This window comes from Pelophylax lessonae (assembly GCF_965119305.1).
Source record: "Pelophylax lessonae genome assembly, chromosome: 1".
NCBI classification, from domain to species: domain Eukaryota; kingdom Metazoa; phylum Chordata; class Amphibia; order Anura; family Ranidae; genus Pelophylax; species Pelophylax lessonae.
Window position 1 is genome coordinate 100,621,652 of NC_138768.1, and position 23,125 is coordinate 100,644,776.

Genomic DNA, 23,125 nt, shown 5'->3' on the forward strand with positions numbered 1-23,125 from the left:
TACTGACCGTCCTCCCCTCCAGGAGGTTCCGCTGCAACCTGGAGACCGGGTACTGGTGCAGGAGAAATGTCCCAGAGGCAAGTTGAGTGAGCGTTGGGAGGTACAACCTTACAAAGTGATCAGGAGGGTGTACCCCAATGGCCCGGTCTACGAAGTACGGGTGGAAAATGAGGAGTTTGCCTCAAGGATCCTACATAGGAATATGTTACGGCCATGTCGGTCTGAAGATCCCAAACCTGCTGAAGTGACAACACTTCCTGTCCCGTCCTCAGAACTCATTATCTCCAATGAAAACAATGATGAAGACTGGTGGATTGTTCCTGACACTACGGAAGGTCCCCAGGCCACAGGGGATGAAGCTTATGCTACAGAACCAACACCGGCTCACAATGAGGAGGAACCCAGGTTGGCAGCTCCCAATGAGGAAAGTCAGTCCCTTACAGATAGTCAAGACCTCCGGAGATCCAATAGGTCTACTGCAGGGGTTCCACCAAACAGGTACAATGCTGATCAGTTCGTTTGGTCCACCTGTATGTGTTGTGGACAATGTTGTGCTGCTGTTAGAGATTGTAATAATCACTTTCTTCCCCATGGACTATATAGGATGGCCGAGGACGACCATTGTTAAGTGGGGAGGCATGTAGGGGGTCAGCCCCTTGAATGACTAAACTCCATTACACTGTACTTCTATGGAGAAAGTCCCACAGACTGTAATGCATCTTTCAGCCACAAGATGTCACTGTTGTTGCTTTAAGAGAGGGGATCTTTCTGGAAAGGAAGAGGAGCAGGAAGTTCTTGTGTGGGTGTGGTGTTGGTCTCTCTATGGCTGTGCTGAGCTGAGGAAAGGTACTGCATGCTGTGGCCATAAGAGGGCATATAGACTGGATAATCCAGGGACAGAGCAACAGGATCTTGAAAGAGGAGACAGAGCTGAACTGTGTACTACAAACTGCAGCTGAGAAACAGAGAAAGAGAGGAGAGAACATCCAAGAACACCTCAAGCAAGTTACAGAGCAAGGGGCCAGACTGCAGTGACCTCCAAGAGACAGAACAAGATAAATAACCTGCAAAGAAACCCGGACCAGTGCTTAAGAGACTGCAGCTACAGACAGCAAGGGACAGATCCAGAGACCTGACTGCATCCACCATCACAGAGACTGAGATAAAGCAGCTGTACCTACAGAACTGTGAGTGTACACCGGTGTTAACCTGTGGCAGGGCATAGAGCAGGTTTCTGTAGTCAGAGCGTTGCAGCAACGTGTCCCGGTTAGCGGGAATCAGATAGGATCATATAGCAGAGTAGCCTGTATTTCTGGGTGTGCGTTGGCGGGAGCGCCATTTTATGTATCACGTTGCAGTTAACTGTACTGTGAACCTATGTAATCTGTTATTACTGCTAACATCATTCTCCGGCCATTATACTCTGTTGGTTAATAAAGCCGGTTTTTGCTTCAGCCTCATTGTCTGCTGTACCGTACTTGAATCCTGCATTGCGGTCCCCTACTCCTCTGACCGCTACACCTGTACAATGCATTCCTAACACATTGCAAACTGTACAAAACACACTCTTTAACCTTCCACCCTGTGCAATGCATTCCTGAACCTTGCACCCTTTACAATGCATTCCTGAACCCTGTGACGAAAGGCACTCCTGAATCTTGCACCCTTTACAATGCATTCCCAAACCTTGCGCCCTGTGAGGAAACACACTCCTGAACCTTGCACCTTGTATGAAAAACACTGCTCAACCTGGCACCCTGTACAACTCACTGCTGAACCTTGCACCCTGTACAACGCATTCCTGAACCTTGCACTCTGTACGAAACGCACTCTTGAACCTTGCATCCTGTACAAATCCCACACCTGAACCTTGCACCCTGTACAATGCATTTATGAACCTTGCACTGTGTACAAAACGCACTCCTGAATCATTTCACATTTAGCATACCACACTCATGTGAAGGGCAAAGGGGGTGGAGTCAAGGGCGGAGCCAGGGGCGGCAAAATCAGGTTTCGCCTAGGGTGTCAAAAATCCTTGCACCAGCCCTGCATATAGAACACATTGAAAGTATGAAGGTACACTTTATACATTTCAGTCTTTTTTACTACTCCAGTACAACAACCTTTAGTGCTGTGATCCAACTCAACACATTTCAAATGTCAAGACGCAATTGTCAAGGCTGACATACTACTGTAGGCCTGACTACTTTCTGTTGATTATTACTCGCTTTAATGTAATATTATAGTTAGAGAAAAAGCTGAGACATTACAACAGACATTGTTGGTAAACATAACAATGTTCTACTTCCCAAATAGCATCCTATGGTGGTTGCAATAATTACCCAAAGTGAATCATGCACTTTACCTCTGTATACTGCATATGGAATTTGATTTCATTAGTCCTATAGCAAGGGTGTATCAATCGATTGCTCCATACACCACTCGATCAAAGTAGGAATACTGGAGTTTCCAAAATCAAAAAGATCAGTAATTACTACACTTGAGCAGAACGTTGAAGTAACTGTTCAATTAAACAACTGAATCAGCTGGTTAGCACTACACCCATTACTACTTCTAGTAGTAGTTCTCCCATAGGTTACCCATAGACTATCATTAGCAAAAAAAAAAAAAAAGATGGGACCCTTAAGACAGGATTTACTCTGTTCCATGTGTACACAGCATGCATTGTAACACACAGGTGAAGGTGTAAAGGGGTCCTACCTGAAGCAGAGAAAACTGCCCATGTATGTATGTCATCATTTTTAGTTATTTAGCAATTTTTTTTTAGTATTTAGCCTAGAGTTTAGCACAAGCAATTTTACAGCTCACAATAAAAAAATACAGTGATCACATAATATAATTTGCATTTACTATCAAATTGTATTTAAACTCTCGAAAGTTGTTATATCATCAAAATGATTGTTATTCTTTTTGTTGTTGTAATTATAATACTCTAAACCACATCTCTTTACTTAGAACCCGTTAAAACTAAAACTCTAGCATAGCAGCTATACTCAAAAGAAATACATATGTTGAAACCTTCCAAAGCAATTATAAATCCTTTTATTCAGCAGCAGCCTGAATAGATCATGACTTGTTTTCTCTACTCTTTCCCCCTATCAGCGTGTTCAGTGACAGCACATTTGTTAAAATATTGTAATACGTGTTATTACTCACTGCGCATATCCCTATTAAAAATACACTGTGCTAAAAAAAATAATTATATATTATATTGGTGCATCCACTGTGCGTTGTTGGATTGCTGCTGTGGACAACCTAAAGGTATAATATGGAATATTGGTAATATATAAAATATTACCCACAGCGCATGTCCTATTTGAATAAATAGTGTGGTGAAACAATCTGTTGTCTCCTAGTACCTCTATGAAATGCTGTACACTTGTGTTTATCTGTGGTCCAAATTAAAGTGCAAGTGCTGTATTTAATGTGACTTAGCAATCAGTACACAAATTTATGTATATACACATATGACGTGAGGTTATAAATATAACACAATGTATATGATCCAATATTACTGAAAAATAAAAAAGTGCAAAAATAGCATAATAAAATCTTGGGTGTAAAAATGTGCAAACAATGCAAAGTGAAGAAAGTTCAAAGGTTATTAGGTGCAAAAAATTATGTCCATATAGTCCATATAGATTGTGGTGATTATCCCAACTGGATATACTAGCTTCAATGACGGTGTTCCAAATTAACACTTTGTGCAATAATGGTGTCACCCTCCGTGCTCCTGTGTTAGTATAGTAAGCAGTGCAAACTCACCAGACGGTGTTGAGCCCCAATGCTTTACGGCAAGTGAGTCAACGGGGGTCCCAGCCGTCCATGCCCGGGTGGTCCTGGATCCTCCTACAGGTAAGTGTTTTAAAACACAAGAATCGCACTCCTCGTGGTGTAGTAGGGTAAAAAAACGTATTTATTTAAAAAAGTAAATTAACAGAGATGCGACAATATTTTAAAATACAGGTATAGATAAAATCGTTGGTGGTACAGGTATAATGGGAACACTGCTTGGGAAGCCTTGCGCGACGCAAAACTGCTGTCTCCCGCTTGCTGCAAGGGGCTTCCGGGTATGACGCGGTATGCGTTCCACATACCAACTGAGAAGGAGGCTATGTGCGGCTCAACTTGACGCGTTTCTTCATCAAAAATTGACGTCTTCCGAAGACACAACCCAGACCTTCCTTTTCTTGGGTCCCTCGTGGCGCTCCCTCTTCTGCTGAGTGCCCCCACAGCAACTAGCTTCCTATGGGTGCACCCGAGCTGAGTCGCAGCTCCATGTGTCCATTCGGACACAGAGCCACGGCTAGGCCCAACTCCCTCTCTCATCTCATTGGCTGACCACTTACTTTGATTGATCCCCACTGAGCAGGCGGATGACAGTTCCATCTCTGCTCACTGTGCATAGATGGACCTGTCAGAGTGTAACGCTCCTGCGTTTTATGTATAATGTGGATTTACAGCTGCAGAAATATTCCACTTCAGTAGTCATGTAGAGAAACGCTGAGACACCAATCCCAACTCCCAAGACTCATCATGTGTGGATGATCTCAATTCAGCAAGTAAATACACACACTCAATAAGATGTTCCTAGAGTGACTTATGTATATAGTAATACAGTGATGATAGGCTGAAGAGACATGTTGGGTAGAGATGGTAGATGACAGACACTTGAAAGGAATGTTCTTGAAGGTAAGATAGTAGCAGATGGGATGCAAATAGGTTAGCAATCATGTATGGTAGCAGATGATAGAGTAGCAGGTGAACATACAGGAGAGACCAACCCAGTGCAAGAGCAGATGGTAGTAGACTCAAGAGCTAGCAATCTTAGATAAGGCAGATATAGTAATAGTCTTTAGTATGCAGCGCTAGATAGTGTAAGCTTTTAGTATGAAGGGTATAGAGGTTTCCCCTGTGGGGTACTTATCACTAGTAGCAATGTAGCAGAGGAGAGGTTCGGCAAGAGCGGATGATCCGGTAGCGGGATACAGGGATCAGCGCAGCGTGGTTCCGACGGCGAGGTATGCTTGCAAGCATGAGAGCTTCAAGGCAGGTTAGCATCAAGGCACACAGCAGGTTAAACGAACACATGTGAGTGAAAGCTGGTGATTTAAATAGCTGTTCAGTCCGGTGCTCAGTGATGACAGCATCAGTCTTAAAGGTGTATGCGCACCTTACCAAAAGAGAATGGTGGGGCGCATACACTTAGGAAAAAGAGTAATTAGGGTACCCAAAGGTACCAGAACATTACACAGAGTCCCGCTCTCCTCTACGGGGAAATCGGATGATCATCTGAAACCATCTGATCCGACCCGCTAGATGGATGGCTGTAATGTTCTGGTACCTCTGGTACCCTTGTTCCATATTTCTCCTTTGCTAATTGCGTCCCATCTTGTTACACAAGAGACGCATATACCTTTAAGACCGGATGACATCATTGCCGAGCGCCGCTATGAGCGGCTATTTCAATCGCCGGCTTTCTCTCACTCATGGCTCGTTCAACCGCCATGGTTGGAGCGTTCCGCTCTCTGAAGTCAGCATGGCAGATCTACACGTTCCTGTATCTCGCTACCTGAACCTGTTTTCGGATCCTGTGTCTCGCCACACGATCACCCCTGGCATGCTGTTTTCTCCTGCACCCTTTCGGACCACATGTTCACCGCACCTTCTCCTGTGAAGTCGGAGCTGCTGACATTCCCTTTGCTGAACTGACGCCGGAACCTCGCTGCTGATCCGTATCTCGCTACGGGATCACCTCTCTCTATGGACATTGTTACTACTAAACCTATCTAAGTGATAAGTACCCCACAGGGGATTCCTTACTAACAAATCTCCTACTGTCATCTACTGCAATTACCTGGACTATCTATCTATCTATTCCATACCATCTGCATAGACTGCTAGCTCTTGGGACTACCTTCAACTGTCCTTGCACTAGGTTACTCTGTCTAAGTATACTCCATCTGTGTCCTCTTACCATCTGCACTATACTAGACATCAGAACCTATCTGCTTTACCATCACCTGCAACTCTCCTAATACTACTCCTAGTAATCACCATACAAACCTGTCTCTCATCTATACATTCTCATATATACTATCCCTACACTAAACATCTGATTGAGTATATGTATATTGCATAACAGGCTGTACACCGTGATGAAGTCCTGAGAGTTGCATAGATTTATTCAACAGTATCTCTACAAGGCTACTGAGTGTGGTAATTCTGCAGCTGAAAATCCATCCATTAACAAAAACGCATGAACGTTACAATGGCAAATGTATCGCCATCCACCTGTTTTAAGCGGATCTTGTCGGATCGGATGACAGACGGGTGTCAGCGGACACATCTCCGCTGACATCCGCCTCTCCATAGATGAGAATGGGTGGCCCGATCAGGTCCACCGGAAAAATGGACAGGCAGACCTAAACAATCTGAAAGGGGCCTAAAGTGTTACTATTATACTTATTTATGTGTGTGTGTGAATTATGATTTTAAAATACTTTGTGTTATAAATACAAACAACAGTGAATATGAAAAGCCGTGTGCTCTCACATGAAAGTGCCAACATATTAGAGTGAAACAAAAAATATACTATATAAAAATATCTAAAAGAGCATTAAATCCAAACCCTATCATGTAAACCATTAGATACTTAAAGTGTTTTTTTTGCAAAAGATGTATATCCATATGTGTATCCACATTTGAATAAAAAAAAATCACAGTCAACAAAACATATATATCCAAAACCAGCGCTGTCATCCTGTCGAATACTAATTGAAATTGAGCTCTCTCAATTTTGACAGCAGCAGTGATTATTTAACACTTATCATCCAGGAGTGGTTCACACTTTTTCCTATTCCTGCCTCCAAGCCAGCTGATCTGCTCCAGTCTGCCTCCATGCCAGACAATCTTCTCCAGTCTGCCTCCACGCCAGCCAATCTGCTCCAGCCTGCCTCTACATCAGCCAATCTGCTCCAGTCTGCCTCCACACCAGCTGATCTGCTCTAATCTATCTCCACGCCAGCTGATCTGCTCTAGTCTACCTTGACGCCCGCCAATCTGCTCAAGCCTGCCTCTATGATTATTAATGGTTTTATTAATGGCCCTCTGCCTGCTGCTCAGCCTGATGGTCCTCTGCTTGCTGCCTAGCCTGATGGTCCTCTGCCTGTTGCCCAGCTTAATGGTCCTGTTCCTGCTGCCCAGCTTGATGATCCTGTTTCCACTGCCCAGCTTGATGGTCCTGTTCTTGATGCCCAACTTGATGATCCTGTTCCTGGTGCCCAGTCTGATGATACTGTTCCTGGTGTCCAGCCTGATAATCTGGTTTCTGATGCCTAGCCTGATGATTCGGTTACTGATGCCTAGCCTGATGGTGTGCTTTCGGATGCCCAACCTGATGATCTGTTTCCTGATGCCCAGCCTGATGATCCAGTTCATGATGCCCTGCCTGGTGGTCCTGTTTCTAAAGCCCAGCTTGGTGGTCCCATTCCTGATGCCCAGCCGGAGGGTACTGTGCCCAGTTTCCCAGTCTGCCTCTGGAGGTACTGTGCCCAACAACCTGCCTACCTCTGATAGTCTGCTGCCCGATGACAAGTCTACTTTTGATGCTCTGCTATCTGATGACCCGCCTTCCCCTGCCTCTAAAGATCCGGTGCCAGATGTGCAGCCTAATGGTCCCTTGCTCTATGTCCAGCCCGCCTATGATCTTAATTATCCTCTACCTACCACCCAGGCTGATTATCAGGCTGACTGATAACCAGCCTGATCTTAATTATCCTATACCTACCACCCAGCCGGTTCTACTGACTCTGTGCCCACTGCCCAGCTAGTTTTTTTTTTTAATCCATACCTGCTGCTCAGTTGGATTGTCGTGCTAAGGGTAGGATTCCATCTGCTGTTTAGTCTGACACATCTAAGTATTTGTGTACCTTGTATTGTTTACCTTCGCAACTGGTAATGTTTGCCTTCACAACCTTAGTAGTGGCGAGCTCCAGGGGAGTGGCAGAGATGTGCAGGAAATATAGAGGCATTCTGGGGAGTGTAGAGATGTGCAAAGGGGTCATTAGGTGGTTCTTGTATAACTACGCCCATTTTAAATGCCTCACCCCTAATTAACCACTTCTGGACCGGAAGGATTTGCCCCCTTAATGACCAGGCAATTTTTTTCAATTTGGCACTGCGTGACTTTAACTGACAATTGCATGGTCATGCAATGCTGTACCCAAACAAAATTTACTTTCTTTTTTCCCACAAAAAGAGCTTTACTTTGGTGGTATTTGACTACCTCTGCACTTTTTATTTTTGCGATATTAATGCAAAAATATAGCGAAAAGTTTGAGAAAAAATTACATTTTCTACTTTTTCTTATAAAAAATATCCAATAAACTCAATTTTTGTTATACATTTAGGCCAAAATGTATTTAGCTATATGTCTTTGACAAAAAAATCTCAATAAGCATATTTCTATTGGTTTGCGCAAAAGTTATAGCATCTACAAACTATGGTGTATATACTGGAATTTATGCAGCTTTTACTTTTTGACTGATCTCATTTCTTGAAGTGCTAAAATGGAAGGGCAGTACAACCCCCCCCCCCCCCCCCCCAAAAAAAAATACCCCTTTTTGGAAAGTAAACATCCCAAGGAATTTCCTGAGAAGCATGTTGAGCCCATTGAATATTCAATTTTTTCATGGCCTCCAAAACTGTGATAGGTAGTGAGAAGTGAAATCAACAATTTACGCCCTTAGAAAGCCTGAAGGTGGTGATTGATTTTTGGGGTCTTGTACGGGGCTAGACTGCCAATAAGTCTCACACATGTGGTATCTCCATGCTCGGAAGAAGTAGCAGAATGTATTTTGGGAAGTCATTTCTTTTTTTTTGAAAATATTTTTATTGAAGTATAAAAGTGCAAACAGTCAGCAATAAAAAACAGGCGTAACAGAACACATACGCGTACAAAAACGGCATTGAAAACAAAGAGAGCACAGGACAACTATCCAATGTGTAGTACTTGGAGTTCGGTGGAGACCTGAAGTGCGTAGAAGGAGGTTGTATGTTTGAGAGGAGAAAAAGAAAAGCTGCCTGTTTGGGGGAAAAACCACACACCGCGCAGGAGTTGTGGAGGAGCATGGAACAGCAGACAAATGAGTGGTTGCTGCCAGCGAGCCTCAAGCCCGGCCTGGTGGTGTGCGATAACGGGCGAAATCTCATAGCAGCTCTGGGCCTAGCCGGTTTGACGCACATCCCTTGCCTGGCGCATGTGCTGAATTTGGTGGTGCAGAGGTTCCTTAAAAATTACCCCGATATGTCAGAGCTGCTGCAGAAAGTGCGGGCCGTCTGTGCGCACTTTCGGCGTTCTCACCCTGCTGCTGCTCGCCTGTCAGTGCTGCAGCGTAACTTCGGCCTTCCCGCTCACCGCCTCATATGTGACGTGCCCACAAGGTGGAACTCCACCTTGCACATGCTGGAAAGACTGTGCGAGCAGCAGCAGGCCATAGTGGAGTTTCAGCTGCAGCACGCACGCGTGAGTCGCTCTGCGGAACAGCACCACTTCACCACCAATAACTGGGCCTCCATGCGAGACCTGTGTGCCTTGTTGCGCTGTTTTGAGTACTCCACCAACATGGCCAGTGCCGATGACGCCGTTGGCAGCTTAACTATCCCACTTCTATGCCTCCTTAAAAAAACGATTCGGGCGATGATGGAAGAGGATGTGGCACAGGATGAGGAGGAGGAGGAGGAGAATGAAGAGGTAACATTTCCAAGGCTTTCAGGGCAATCATTCGCAAGTGGCTCCGAGGGTGGGTTCCTGCACCCACAAACGCCAGGGACACAATTGTCCAGCAGGGGCACAGTTCTGGAGGATGAGGAGGATGAGGAGGAGGAGATGGAACCATGTTCACAGCAGGGTGGCACCCAGGCCAGCTCATGGCCATCACTGGTGCGTGGCTGGGGGGATACAGAGGACACAGACGATACACCTCCCACAGAGGACAGCCTTTCGTTGCCTCTGGGCAGCCTGGCACACATGAGCGATTACATGCTGCAGTGTCTCCACAATGACCACCGAGTTGCCCACATTCTAACTTGTGCTGATTACTGGGTGGCCACGCTGCTGGATCCCCGTTACAAGGACAACGTACCGTCCTTAATTCACTCACTGGAGCGCGATCGCAAGATGCGCGAGTACAAGCGATGCTGCTGGCATTCCCACCTGACAGTGGGGCCACAGTGGAAGCACAAGGCCAAGGCAGAGGAGGAGGAGGAAGAGGTCGCCAACGCAACCAGGGCACCGCCAGCACCTCAGAAGGCAGGGTTAGCGTGGCCGAAATGTGGAAAAGCTTTGTCAGCATGCCACAACAAACAGCAGCACCAGCAGCTCATATGGAACGTCTTAGCAGGAGGCAGCATTTCACCAACATGGTGGAGCAGTATGTGTGCACACGCCTACATGTAGTGAATGACGGGTCTGCCCCATTCAACTTCTGGGTCTCCAAATTGGGCACATGGCCTGAGCTTGCCCTTTACGCCTTGGAGGTGCTGGCGTGCCCTGCAGCCAGTGTATTATCTGAACGTGTATTTAGCACGGCTGGGGGCGTTATCACAGACAAGCGCAGCCGCCTGTCCAGAGACAATGTGGACAAGCTCACGTTCATTAAAATGAACCAGGCATGGATCCCACAGGACTTTTCCGTACCTTGTGCAGAATAGAGATGGATACTGACCTTACCCAGCCATTGTTCTATTTTTGATCTTTCTCACTCTTTTGGGGTGTACCCTAATTTAAAATGACTGAAAAAAAGCAGTGTTGGCTACCTCGTCCTCCTCCACCGCCGCTTCCACCTACACCGCCCATAGGTGTGCGCAGCCTATTGCATTTGGGTGTGCACCCCAAAGTTTAAATACACATGCATGTGTTTGCCTACATGTATAGGGCCCCGGCACATTACTCTCCCTGCTGGCAAAGTGAAATAGAAGTGTGTGGCACTTCTCTTATGGCAGACCAGGTCCGAGGGAGATCTTTCCCATCTCCTCACTGGCAAACAGAGCGATAATGCTAATGTGCCCTAGGTGATTAGGGTGTGCCCAGGCACACCCGGCACACCCTGTGCGCACACCTATGACACCGCCACATCCACCACCACCGCAACCTCCCTCCTACTCCATATGGGCCTCGTCCTTCACAGATGAAGAACATTGTTTTATTTTTCTGTTTTTTTTTGTTGTTTTAAGTTATTTCCCTATCCACCTTTGTTTGCAGAGCACTTGCCATGCTCTTAACTACGTTTTGCTGCCATTTGCAGCACTCTAGCCCTTTCCATTGGTGTTTTAAAGCCATTTTAGTGCCTGAAAGTTCGGATCCCAATTGACTTCAATGGGGTTCGGTGTCCGGGTAAAGTTCGGAAAAAGTCCGGGACACGGACCCGGACTTTTTTTTCAAGTTCGGCCGAACCCGCCGAACACAGACATCCAGGTGTCCGCTCAACTCTAGTTATTAGTGTAGTGCTCCCTTATGTAGCACTCTCCTAGATAGGCTGCTAGGATGTTAGGCAAATTTAGTTATTTTTGGCCTTTGTGATCATGGAGCAGCTATTGATTTCTTTGGGCTGTTCTAGGTCTCACAGGTTGCAGGTTTGACTATTTCCTCTGCCTTCTGGAGGCTTCTAGGACATAGGGGGCTGGGAGAGTCAAATGTTAAGCTTGAATATTTGTTGTGCTGCAGCCAATCCCTGGGCAGGTATGTCTAGTAGGTGGCTGGGGAGAACATATATAGTCTAGGATCTGGGGCAGCCATGTCTTTTTTCAAAATCAGACCAACACAAATTGGACCAGTTAAGACGGCTCTCATAAGGAACCATTTATTTTGACATTTCATGCAACTTCTGATCTTGAAGTCGAAGCTTATGTCGGACCAGTGTGAATCAAAGAAACAATTATCTTTTATGACGTTGGCCTGTGTCTGTGGCTGGTCTGTTTTTTTTTTTTTTTACAATTTACCATCCCATTCAAGTGTCTCTTATCAGCTCCTAACTGACCAATTGTCAAATGCTTCCATACCCCAAGTCTGATTCCCACACCCTTTTCCCTCTAATATGCTCACACTACTCTTCCCTCTTACATTAATGTTCTCGGTTCTCAAATTGCAATTACTTTGCCCCTGCTCTCCACCCCACATGGTGTGGTATGGTGTATGGCGGTAATCAGGGTGCAGATATGGCATATGTCAGTGATTAGGGCGCTGGTATGGCATATGGTGGTGATCAGGATGCTGGTTTGGTGCACGGCGGTGATCATGGAGCAGGTATGGCGGTGATCAGGACATTGGTAAGGTGTATGGAAGTGTTTTTGTGAGTACTGGGACAGGTGACAGGGTTGGCTGAATTTTTTATTATACATTTCACTGGGGCAATGATTAACAGGGGCATATCATGAAATCAGTGGGCCCATGTGCACGATAAAAAGTAGGCCCTAGGCAAACAAAAGCGGCAGAGTGTATGCAGGTGGGTAGTATGTACAGGAGAGGGGTGCAGAATGTATGGAGGTGGGTAGTATGTACAGGATAGGAGTGCAGGATAGGGGTGCAGAGTGTATGTCTGTGGGTAGTATGTACAGTAGAGGGGTGCAGAGGGGTATGGCGGTGGGTAATGTGTACAGGGGAGGAGTGCGCAGTGTATGGTAGTAGGTAGTATCACAGGAGAAGTGTGTGGAGTGTATAGAGGTGGGTAGTATGTGCAGAAAAGGAGTATGGAGTGTATGGTGGTGGGTATTATGTGCAGGAGAAGGGTACAGAGTGTATGCAGATGGGTAGTGTGTGCAGGAGAGGAGTGTGGAGTGTATGGAAGTGGGTAGTTTGTGCAGGTGAGGAGTGAGGATTGTATGGAAGTGGGTAGTATGAGCAGGTGCAGAGAGTATGGATGTGGGTTGGATGTGCAGGTCAGGAGAGAAGTGTGGGTAGTGTATATGTACAGGATAGGGGTGCGGAGTGTATGGCAATGGGTATTGTGTACAGGAGAGGAGTGTGGAGTGTATGGTGGTGGCTGGTATATACAGGAGAGGACTGCGGATTGTATGGTGGTGGGTATTGTGTACAGGAGAGAAGCGTGGAGTATATGGAGGTGGGCAGTACGTGCAGGAGAGAAGCATGGAGTGGGTTTTATGTGCAGGAGAGGAGTGCGAGGTGTATGGAGGTGGGTAGTCTAATGGAACCGCGACCCACACTGTGCTTGTGGGCCTCCGTCATAATACAGCTTCCTCCAGTCTGAACATAGATATCAGATATTACAGCTGTCCCCATACACAACTAGCCGGAACTTAGCTTGTATAGATCTGGAACCTTCATTGAACAAACTCACACACAATATATACCTCACAGGAGGACATTTCCCTCCTGGTCAGATTACCCTTCCAGGTCAGGTGCCTGACTACATTATGCTATGCAGATGAAATTGTGTAAAGAAATATAATTAACCTGAACGAATTACCTAGCCATCTGGACAGAAACAATAGGTGAATGGGAATCCACATCTAGACAATGCTATAACTAACATTTTAATTAACTCAGCACTGCAACAAGGCTACAAAAAACCATACATTACACATTATGCTAAGTATAAACACAGAACCCACAGTAGACCATAGGTGAGTAAACCAGCATAATAAACAATGTCTGGAAGACATGTGGTTGAGCTGATGATATTAGCATCTGCTATGAGTCTGACTTTGTGAAGCAGTCTCTTATTGGCAATAGGCAGCTAGGCCTTTAACATGGAACAGAGGCCAATGTGATTAGCTCTTTCAATGAACATGCGCAGAATCAAACAGACCAGGAATAGTCTTCATATATTTCTTGAGATATATGGTTGATAAATATTACTGTTCCATTTGAAGTAATTTAAATCATATTATCAGTGTTTATTAAGTACCTGTCCATCATTTCCTTGGTCACCCTGTGTCCCTTATATACACAGGGTGACTTACACATAAGAGGGGCCTAGGGGGCTGAGAGAGGGATTTCCCAACCTCTCTACGGTAAGCTGTGTTCCATGGGCCCCCCAACCAAAGTGACTCCCGTCACATCTCTCCCCTTTCGAAAGGAGACTAACACAGGAGGAAACCCCAGACTGGTTGACTTCAAAGATAGTCTGTAGTTCCAGTCCCCCAATGCCCGTACCCACACAGTACCCCAAACAAATTGTTCTGAACAGAGCATTACTCACCCAGCCAACCTCTGCCTCTCTCGTAGAACATACCTGCCCATGGGGAGAAGCATGGACTGGCCATTCTCCCTGGAGTTCTTTTAGCCGCTGGAGTGAAGACAGGGTGGCTGGACTCACTTCGTCATGCTGTTGGGGTTCTGGGCTGACTGCCCAGCAGCCCTGGGGTATACAGGTGGATACTGTAGTCCTATCCACTTTCTCAGGAAAGACATTCTTTGTTAGTTGAGGGCAGAGGCCAGCAGCCCTCTGCTCTGTTGCCAGCTCTTCTGCTGGGGACGCCACATAATCTGCTTCGGCTAACGGTTTGGGAGGGAGACCGCCTTCTTCCACTCACAGACTGTGGATCTCTCACTGGGGAGGAAGGATGACTACCTTCTTCTCCAAACTGTGTAGCTGCCATTGGGGAGTGACCGTTTCATCTGCTCTGACTGTTGGGGGGAGGTAGGACAACAACCTCCTCTCCCTTCTCCCCCTAGAACCTGATCTGCTGCTGGGGATTGACCGCCACCTTCTCACCCTGGGCCTCCAGGGCTGCCGCAGGTGTGGGGCAGAGGTCTTGGACCCTCTGTCCAGTTGTCAGCACTTCAGCTGGACAAGTTTCTTGTAACTCCACAGATGCTACTGACAGGAAATCCCATGTCCCTGTCAGTGGTGTAGCAGAAAGGCTAGCTGCCTCTTCTCTCAGGGAGGCTGAAGCTGCTGTTGGTGTTGGGCAGAGTTCAGTGATGTTAGTCCCTGATGCCAGCTGTTCCACAGGGAAGTAAACTGAAAAGTAATTTGCCTTGCACACATCTTCCTGGGTCACCAATTGTTGCAGGCAGAGGTCAGCAGCACAATGCCTGGATGCCCGCTCTTCTGCTGTTGACTCACTAAATTGTTCTTCCTCAGCAGAAAAGTCTATTAAATTCCCAGTCTCTGGAATTGCTAAAAGGCCAGGGCATGGGCAGGTGGCCCTTGGGCCCAGCGCCAACATTTTGACAGGTGACCTATCATCCATATCATCCTCCGATGAAAAGTCAATTAAATCTGTGGTCCATGGCTGGAGAATGAGGACAGCTTCCTCTTCCCCCGAGCCCTTAAACTGCAGCTGGTAAGATGAGCTGGCTGCTCCATCTCCTGTACTTTTATCCAGCTGCTGGACAGATGCATTCCTCCATCCAAGATCGTCCCATGCAGAAACTGGATCGTCAAGGTCAGTCAACACTTGCTGCATTCACCATAAGACCTCCGCATCTAAAGCTGAGGGTGCAGGTGACTAAAGCACACTGTTACTGTGCCCCACATTGTTGACTCTTCAGTCAGGATTTCCGGACTGTCAGCTGGTACTTCTGGATATTCCCAGGCAAGGGGAGCCAAGCCCTGGTGCTGAGCAGAGTCTAGAAGCTGTCTTTAGGCAGTCTCCAGCTCCCATTCCTGAACGGCCAGAAACTCCATATCTTCCAGTACCCAGAACACTTCTGAGATGTTTAGGATCTCTTCTCTGTAATCCAAAATTTCCTCTAACCGCCACTCCAAATCGCTCCCAAAGTTAGGGTCCCCTGATAGTTTCCCATACAACGACCCAGGCTGCCTTAGCCAAAGCCTTCCGTTGGGCTGCCATTCACTATCCAAGGGCATGCTTGGGATACATGCCACCGGAGAGCTCTATAGCTCTCTTCCAAACACATCTCTGCCCAGACCAGCCTGCTTAATTCAGCTGTCAGCTCTTTAAGCGGTTTATCTCCCAAAAACAGCACCCATAATCCATACTGTGACCAGTACCTTTCCTGGATAGAGGGAAGGATTTTTCCCTGGTGTCGCTGCTTACGGGCTAGTGTTCCCTTTCAGAGTTCCAAGTGAATTGAATCATACCATCCTAGCAGGACCTGCTTTGACACTGGTCCCCTGTGCTTTATCCGCATCTCTCGCAATCTCCATCCGAATTCCTCTTTCATGGCGGCTGGTATCTGTACCTCTTCTCTTCTGCTATCTGGACCTTGGATCCCAGTGGAGGTTTGGATGTCCCAGACTGCAGGAAGCATTCCACCGCTTGCCACCAATGTAACAGAACCACGACTCACACTGTGCTTGTGGGCTTCCGCCATCATACCGCTTCCTCCACTCTGAACATAGATATCAGATATTACTGCCATCCCCCCCATACACAACTAGCCGGAACTTAGCTTGCATAGATCTTGAACCTTTATTGAACAAACTCACACACAATAAATACCTCACAGGAGAACATACCCCTCCTGATCAGATTACCCTATCAGGTCAGGTGCCTGATTACATTATGCTATGCAGATGAAATTGTGTACAGAAATATAATTAACCTTAACTAATTACCTAGCCATCTGGACAGAAACAATAGGTGAATGGGAATCCACAACTAGACAATGTTATAGTTAACATGTTGATTAAGCTAGCACTGCAACAAGGCTAAAATAAAATACATTACACATTATCCTAAGCATAAACACAGAACCCACAGTAGACAATAGGTGAGTAAAATCAGCATAATCAACAATGTCTGGAAGACAGGTGATTGAGCTGATGCTATTAGCATCTGCTATGAGTCTGACTTTGTGAAACAGTCTCTTATTGGCAATAGGCAGCTAGGCCTTTAAAATGGAACAGAGGCCAATGTGACTAGCTCTTTCACTGAACATGTTCAGAATCAAACATGCCAGGAATTTTCTTCATATATTTCTTGAGATATATGGCTGATAATTATTACTGTCCCGTTTGGATTAATCTAAACCATATTCTCAGTGTCCATTAAGTACCTGTCCATCATTCCTTGGTCATCCTGTGTCCCTAAAAGACACAGGGTGACTTACACATAAGAGGGGCCTAGGGGGCTGAGAGAGGGATTTCCCAATCTCTCTAAGGTAAGTGTTCCACGGACCCCCCAACCAAAGAGACTCCCATCACAGGTAGTATGTACAGGAGAGAAGTATGGAATGTATGGGGGGGTGAGTATTATGTACAGGAGAGGAGTACGGAGTGTTTGTAGGTGGGTAGTATGTACAGGAGAGAAGTGCAGAGTGTATTGAGGTGGGTGGTATGTGCAGGAGAGGGGTGCAGAGTGTATAGAAGTGGGTAGTATGTGCAGGAGAGGAGTGTGGAATGTATGGAGGTGGGTAGTATGTGCAGAAGAGGAGTATGGAGTGTATGGCGGTGGATAGTATGTGCAGGAGAGGAGTGTAGAGTGTATGATGGTGGGTAGTATGTGCAGGTAAGTAGTGCGGAGTGTATGGAGGTGGGTAGTATGTCCAAGATGGTATCAGTAGGGCAGTGGATGGTGTCAGAAGTTCTTTAAATTTTTTTTATAATTTTTTTAAAATTAGATTTTTTTGCATTTTTTTTTTAAATGCTTTTTCGGTACCAGATAGAGCAGTGAACGGTGTCAGTGTTTTTTTGTTTTTATCCTGTTATTATCTATTATTTTCTACAATTTGTTTTTTATTATTTTTTTCAATACTTTTTGAAATATATATTTTCACAGCTTCTGGGGGGGGGGGGGGGTATGTTACAGTGGACAGTGTCAGTAAAGCAGTGGACGGTGTCAGTATTTTTTTATTTTTATGTATTTATTTTTTTACAATTTATTTTGTTTTTCATTTTGTAGGTTTGGGGGTTGGGGCAGTGGACAGTGTCGGTAGGGTGTGAGGGGAGGGGGGGGGTGGTGTCAGTCGTTTTTTATTTTATATTGTATTTTTTTTTACAATTTAATTCTTTATCTTTTTTTTAAATTAATTTTTTTAATAATTATTGATTTTTTTTTTTTTTTATCAGCCCTGTTGGTGGGCTTTGGTGAGATATCAGGGATCTAAACAGACTCCAGTAATCTCCCCTTTGAGACATAGAAAGGAACTGAGGACAGAGATTCCCTAGTCCCTTTCTCGGCGGCCTCAGACAGAAGTTTCCTGTTCATTCATAAACTGAGTCATAGTAAACACAGTTTACTATGCTCAGTTATCAAATGACACAGGAACGATTGGTAGTGATCGCTCACTATGTTCACTTCAGAAAAGGAAGGAGCCAGTAAATGATATATTTACCGGCCCCTTCTGCTCTTCATCTTGACATCCCCCAGCAGCCAGCGGGAGAGGAGAGGAGGGAAGCTGGTTAGAGGGGACAAAGGGGGGTGGAAGAGGACAACACGGAGGGGGTGGGAGGAGGAGGATATGGTGGCCAGAGGAGGAGGAGGACACGGAGGGCTGCCTGTGACGGTACTCACCGTCACTGGGAGTGAAAGACAGATACTTAATGAACACAGAATATGGTTTGGATTACTCAAATGGGACAGTATTATTTTTCAACAATATATCTCAAAGAATATTTGAAGACTCTGGGACTCTAGGCCTAGCTGCCTATTGCCAATAAGGCTTCAGACAGTCAGACTCCTAGCAGATGCGAATATCATCAGCTCAACCACCTGTCTTCCACACATTGTAAATGATGCTGATTTGCTCACCTATTGTTTATAGTGGGTTCTCAGTGTTTACACTTATGATAATGTGTATTGTATTGCAGGAGCTCGAGGAAGGAAAGTCTGTTAGTTAATTGGCTCAGGTTGATTGAATCATTGTCATCTATTAGTTGCTGAGTGGAAATAGTATACTGTTTGTGTTGGTTTTTCCTTAGATATGTTAATTATATTTCTGTATACAATTTCATCTGCATATGATAATGTAATTAGGGTTGAGCAAACCCGAACTGTAAAGTTCACGTTCATACCGGGCTTTAGGGTTTTTGGTACTCAGACCCGAACCCGAACATTTTATTCATTTTATTTATACTGTATGTTCGGAATCGAGTTCGGTGTTCGGCAATTTTAATGGCGTGTTTTAAAAAGCTGCAGGGCAGCCAATCAACAAGCGTTTAATTTGTGTGCCCTTAGAAGCCATCACAGCCATGCCTACTAATGGCATGACTGTGATTGACCAGTGCAGCATGTGACCCAGCCTCTATATAAGCTGGAGTCACGTAGCGCCGCACGTCACTCTGCTCTAACTACTGTAGGGAAAGGCTGCGGCTGCTGCTTTGAGGGAGAGAATAGGACATAATCTTTACTCAGAAGAACTCAGCGATCTACATAGATTTTGTTGTGTGGGTGCAGTGCACAATCTTTTTACCCTGCCATGAGCCCAGTGACAGAGAAAAATAACTTTTATTCATCTTTTAGTTAGGTGGGCAGCGGCGGCCATTTTATGCAAGCTCAGTGCACCAGCACTGCATAAGTGCTTTTGTGACATTCAAATCCAAGCTTGAAATACTGCAATAATAATCTGGTTTTAAAAAAAACACCCTTTTTTGGCAATATCCTACATCTTTTGCTTTTGTAGCATTAGTTAGTGTTCAATTCAAGCTAGAAATACAGGTTTAATTTTCTGGGTTTTTAAAAACACCCTTTTTGGGTAAAATACACAATTTTACAGCTCTTGCTGCCTCTGTGATAAAAACAAGCTTGAAATACTTCAATAATTTTCAGGTTTTGAAAAAACACCCATTTTTGGCAATACCCTCCATCTGGGGCCTCTGCCGCATTAGTCAGTGTGCATTTTAAGCTATAAATATAGCTATAATTTACTTGGTTTTTAAAAACAGCCTTTTAGGGCTAAAATACACACTTTTATAGCCCTTGCTGCATCTGTACGTAGCAAATTCAAGCGTTATATACAGGGCCGGACTGGGAATAAAATTCAGCCCTGGAAATAATTTCATACCAGCCCCAAAGAATTATTATACCGGCCCAACAGCATAACGTCATTATTTTCTTGTTCATAAAAGGGAAAACCATGCATTTTAAAGCACATTTGGAGAGTGTATTATATATAGATAAGACAGATATGAAAGCACATTGGGCTTCATTTTTATATATATATATATATATATATATATATACACAGTGGGTACGGAAAGTATTCAGACCCCCTTAAATTTTTCACTCTTTATTATATTGCAGCCATTTGCTAAAATCATTTAAGTTCATTCTTCTTCCTCATGAATGTACACATAGCACCCCATACTGACAGAAAAACACAGAATTGTTGACATTGTTGCAGATTTATTAAAAAAGAAAAACTGAAATATCACATGGTCCTAAGTATTCAGACCCTTTGCTCAGTATTTAGTAGAAGCCCCCTTTTGATCTAATACAGACAGGAGTCTTTTTGGGAAAGATGCAACAAGTCTTTCACACCTGGATTTGGGGATCCTCTGCCATTCCTCCTTGCAGATCCTCTCCAGTTCTGTCAGGTTGGATGGTAAACGTTGGTGGACAGCCATTTTTAGGTCTCTCCAGAGATGCTCAATTGGGTTTAAGTCAGGGCTCTGGCTGGGCCATTCAAGAACAGTCACGGAGTTGTTGTGAAGCCACTCCTTCGTTATTTTAGCTGTGTGCTTAGGGTCATTGTCTTGTTGGAAGGTAAACCTTTGGCCCAGTCTGAGGTCCAGAGCACTCTGGAGAAGGTTTTTGTCCAGGATATCCCTGTACTTGGCCGCATTCATCTTTCCCTCGATTGCAACCAGTCGTCCTGTCCCTGCAGCTGAAAAACACCCCCACAGCATGATGCTGCCACCACCATGCTTCACTGTTGGGACTGTATTGGACAGGTGATGAGCAGTGCCTGGTTTTCTCCACACATACCGCTTAGAATTAAGGCCAAAAAGTTCTATTTTGGTCTCATCAGACCAGAGAATCTTATTTCTCACCATCTTGGAGTCCTTCAGGTATTTTTTTAGCAAACTCCATGCGGGCTTTCATGTGTCTTACACTGAGGAGAGGCTTCCGTCGGGCCACTCTGCCATAAAGCCCCGACTGGTGGAGGGCTGCAGTGATGGTTGACTTTCTACAACTTTCTCCCATCTCCTGACTGCATCTCTGGAGCTCAGCCACAGGGATCTTTGGGTTCTTCTTTACCTCTCTCACCAAGGCTCTTCTCCCCCGATAGCTCAGTTTGGCCGGACGGCCAGCTCTAGGAAGGGTTCTGGTCATCCCAAACGTCTTCCATTTGAGGATTATGGAGGCCACTGTGCTCTTAGGAACCTTAAGTGCAGCAGAAATCTTTTTGTAACCTTGGCCAGATCTGTGCCTTGCCACAATTCTGTCTCTGAGCTCTTCAGGCAGTTCCTTTGACCTCATGATTCTCATTTGCTCTGACATGCATTGTGATCTGGAAGGTCTTATATAGACAGGTGTGTGGCTTTCCTAATCAAGTCCAATCAGTATAATCAAACACAGCTGGATTTAAATGAAGGTGTAGAACCATCTCAAGGATGATCAGAAGAAATGGAAAGCACCTGAGTTAAATATATGAGTGTCACAGCAAAGGGTCTGAATACTTAGGACCATGTGATATTTCAGTTTTTCTTTTTTAATAAATCTGAAACAATGTCAACAATTCTGTGTTTGTCTGTCAGTATGGGGTGCTATGTGTACATTCATGAGGAAGAAGAATGAACTTAAATGATTTTAGCAAATGGCTGCAATATAACAAAAAGTGAAAAATTTAAGGGGGTCTGAATACTTTCCGTACCCACTGTATATATATATATATATATATATATATATATATATATATATATATATATATATATATGTATATATATATATGAGAAAAGTCTGGTTAAAAGTGGTTAAAGTGGAGCAATCAAGGGGGACCCCAGAAACTCTGGGAATGTGTGTGTGTGTTGGGGGGGGGGGGTACTGATATAAGTGGAGCCTTTATATCAATGCCCTCTTACATTATTGTATTCACTCCCCCCTTACATCACTGACCCCCCCCCCCCCCCTTTCCTCATACTGGCCTGGTGGCGCTGTCCCTGACCTCTTCTCAGGTGCACAATGCAGGGCTCAGTCAGTCGGCTCCAGCTTGGTGGCTCTGGTTTTATCCTATAGTCTCCTCTCCACACACCTCTGACTTCTCCTATGACCCCCATCCCAGTGGCACTTCAACTCTTGACTCCTCTCCAGACTCCCCCTATCAGAGACTGCAGACATTATAAAAGACAAGAGATAGTCAGAGGCTGCAGACATGATACAAGAGATGGTCAGAGACTACGGACATGATACATGAGATGATCAGAGGCAGCAGACATGATACGAGAGATGGTCAGAGACAGCAGACATGATACAAGAGATGGTCAGAGGCAGCAGACATGATACAAGAGATGGTCAGAGGCAGCAGACATGATACAAAAGATAGTCAGAGGCAGCAGACATGATACAAGAGATGTTCAGAGGCAGCAGACATGATACAAGAGATGGTCAGAGGCAGCAGACATGATACAAGAGATGATCAGAGACTGCAGACATAATACAAGAGATGGTCAGAGGCAGCAGACATGATACAAGAGATGGTCAGAGACTGCAGACATAATACAAGAGATGGTCAGAGACTGCAGACATAATACAAGAGATGGTCAGAGACTGCAGACATGATACAGGAGATGGTCAGACACTGCAGACATGATACAAGAGACCAATGCAGCCTCACCAGTGCCCACCAAATGCAGCCTAATCAGTGCCCACCAAAAGCAGCCTAATCAGTGCCCACCAAATGCAGCCTAATCCGTAAAAAAAAAAAAAGTAAACTGTGTGAAGTGTTGTAACAACACATGACACCACGCTCTTACTGCCCCAACATCCATGCATTAGGTTCCATTTACACTTGTGGGACTTCAAAGTAATTTGGCCATTCAGACTTTGATACAACTTTGGATGGGTGCAACTTGGGCTTTGACTGTTGCTTGACTATTGCATTGATAACATTAGGATGCTACTTTTGAGAGTTTACATTGTAGTCTATGGCACTCAAGTCGCATCAAAGTGCAGGAACCTTTTAAAGTCGCACAGATTTGAACAGCTTACATTTAAATACATGGGCTGCGACTTA

General features: G+C 45.1%; 1 protein-coding gene across 1 annotated transcript in view; it reads left to right on the forward strand.

The window, feature by feature from the left end:
* LOC309544214 (uncharacterized protein) overlaps positions 1-23,125 on the forward strand; it is a 133,726-nt gene that overhangs the window by 48,222 nt on the left and 62,379 nt on the right. The window contains exons 6-7 of the mRNA XM_082243097.1: positions 7,174-7,347; positions 7,444-7,565. Coding sequence (XP_082099223.1) covers positions 7,174-7,347; positions 7,444-7,565 — 296 coding nt within the window. The remainder of the gene's footprint in view (positions 1-7,173; positions 7,348-7,443; positions 7,566-23,125) is intronic.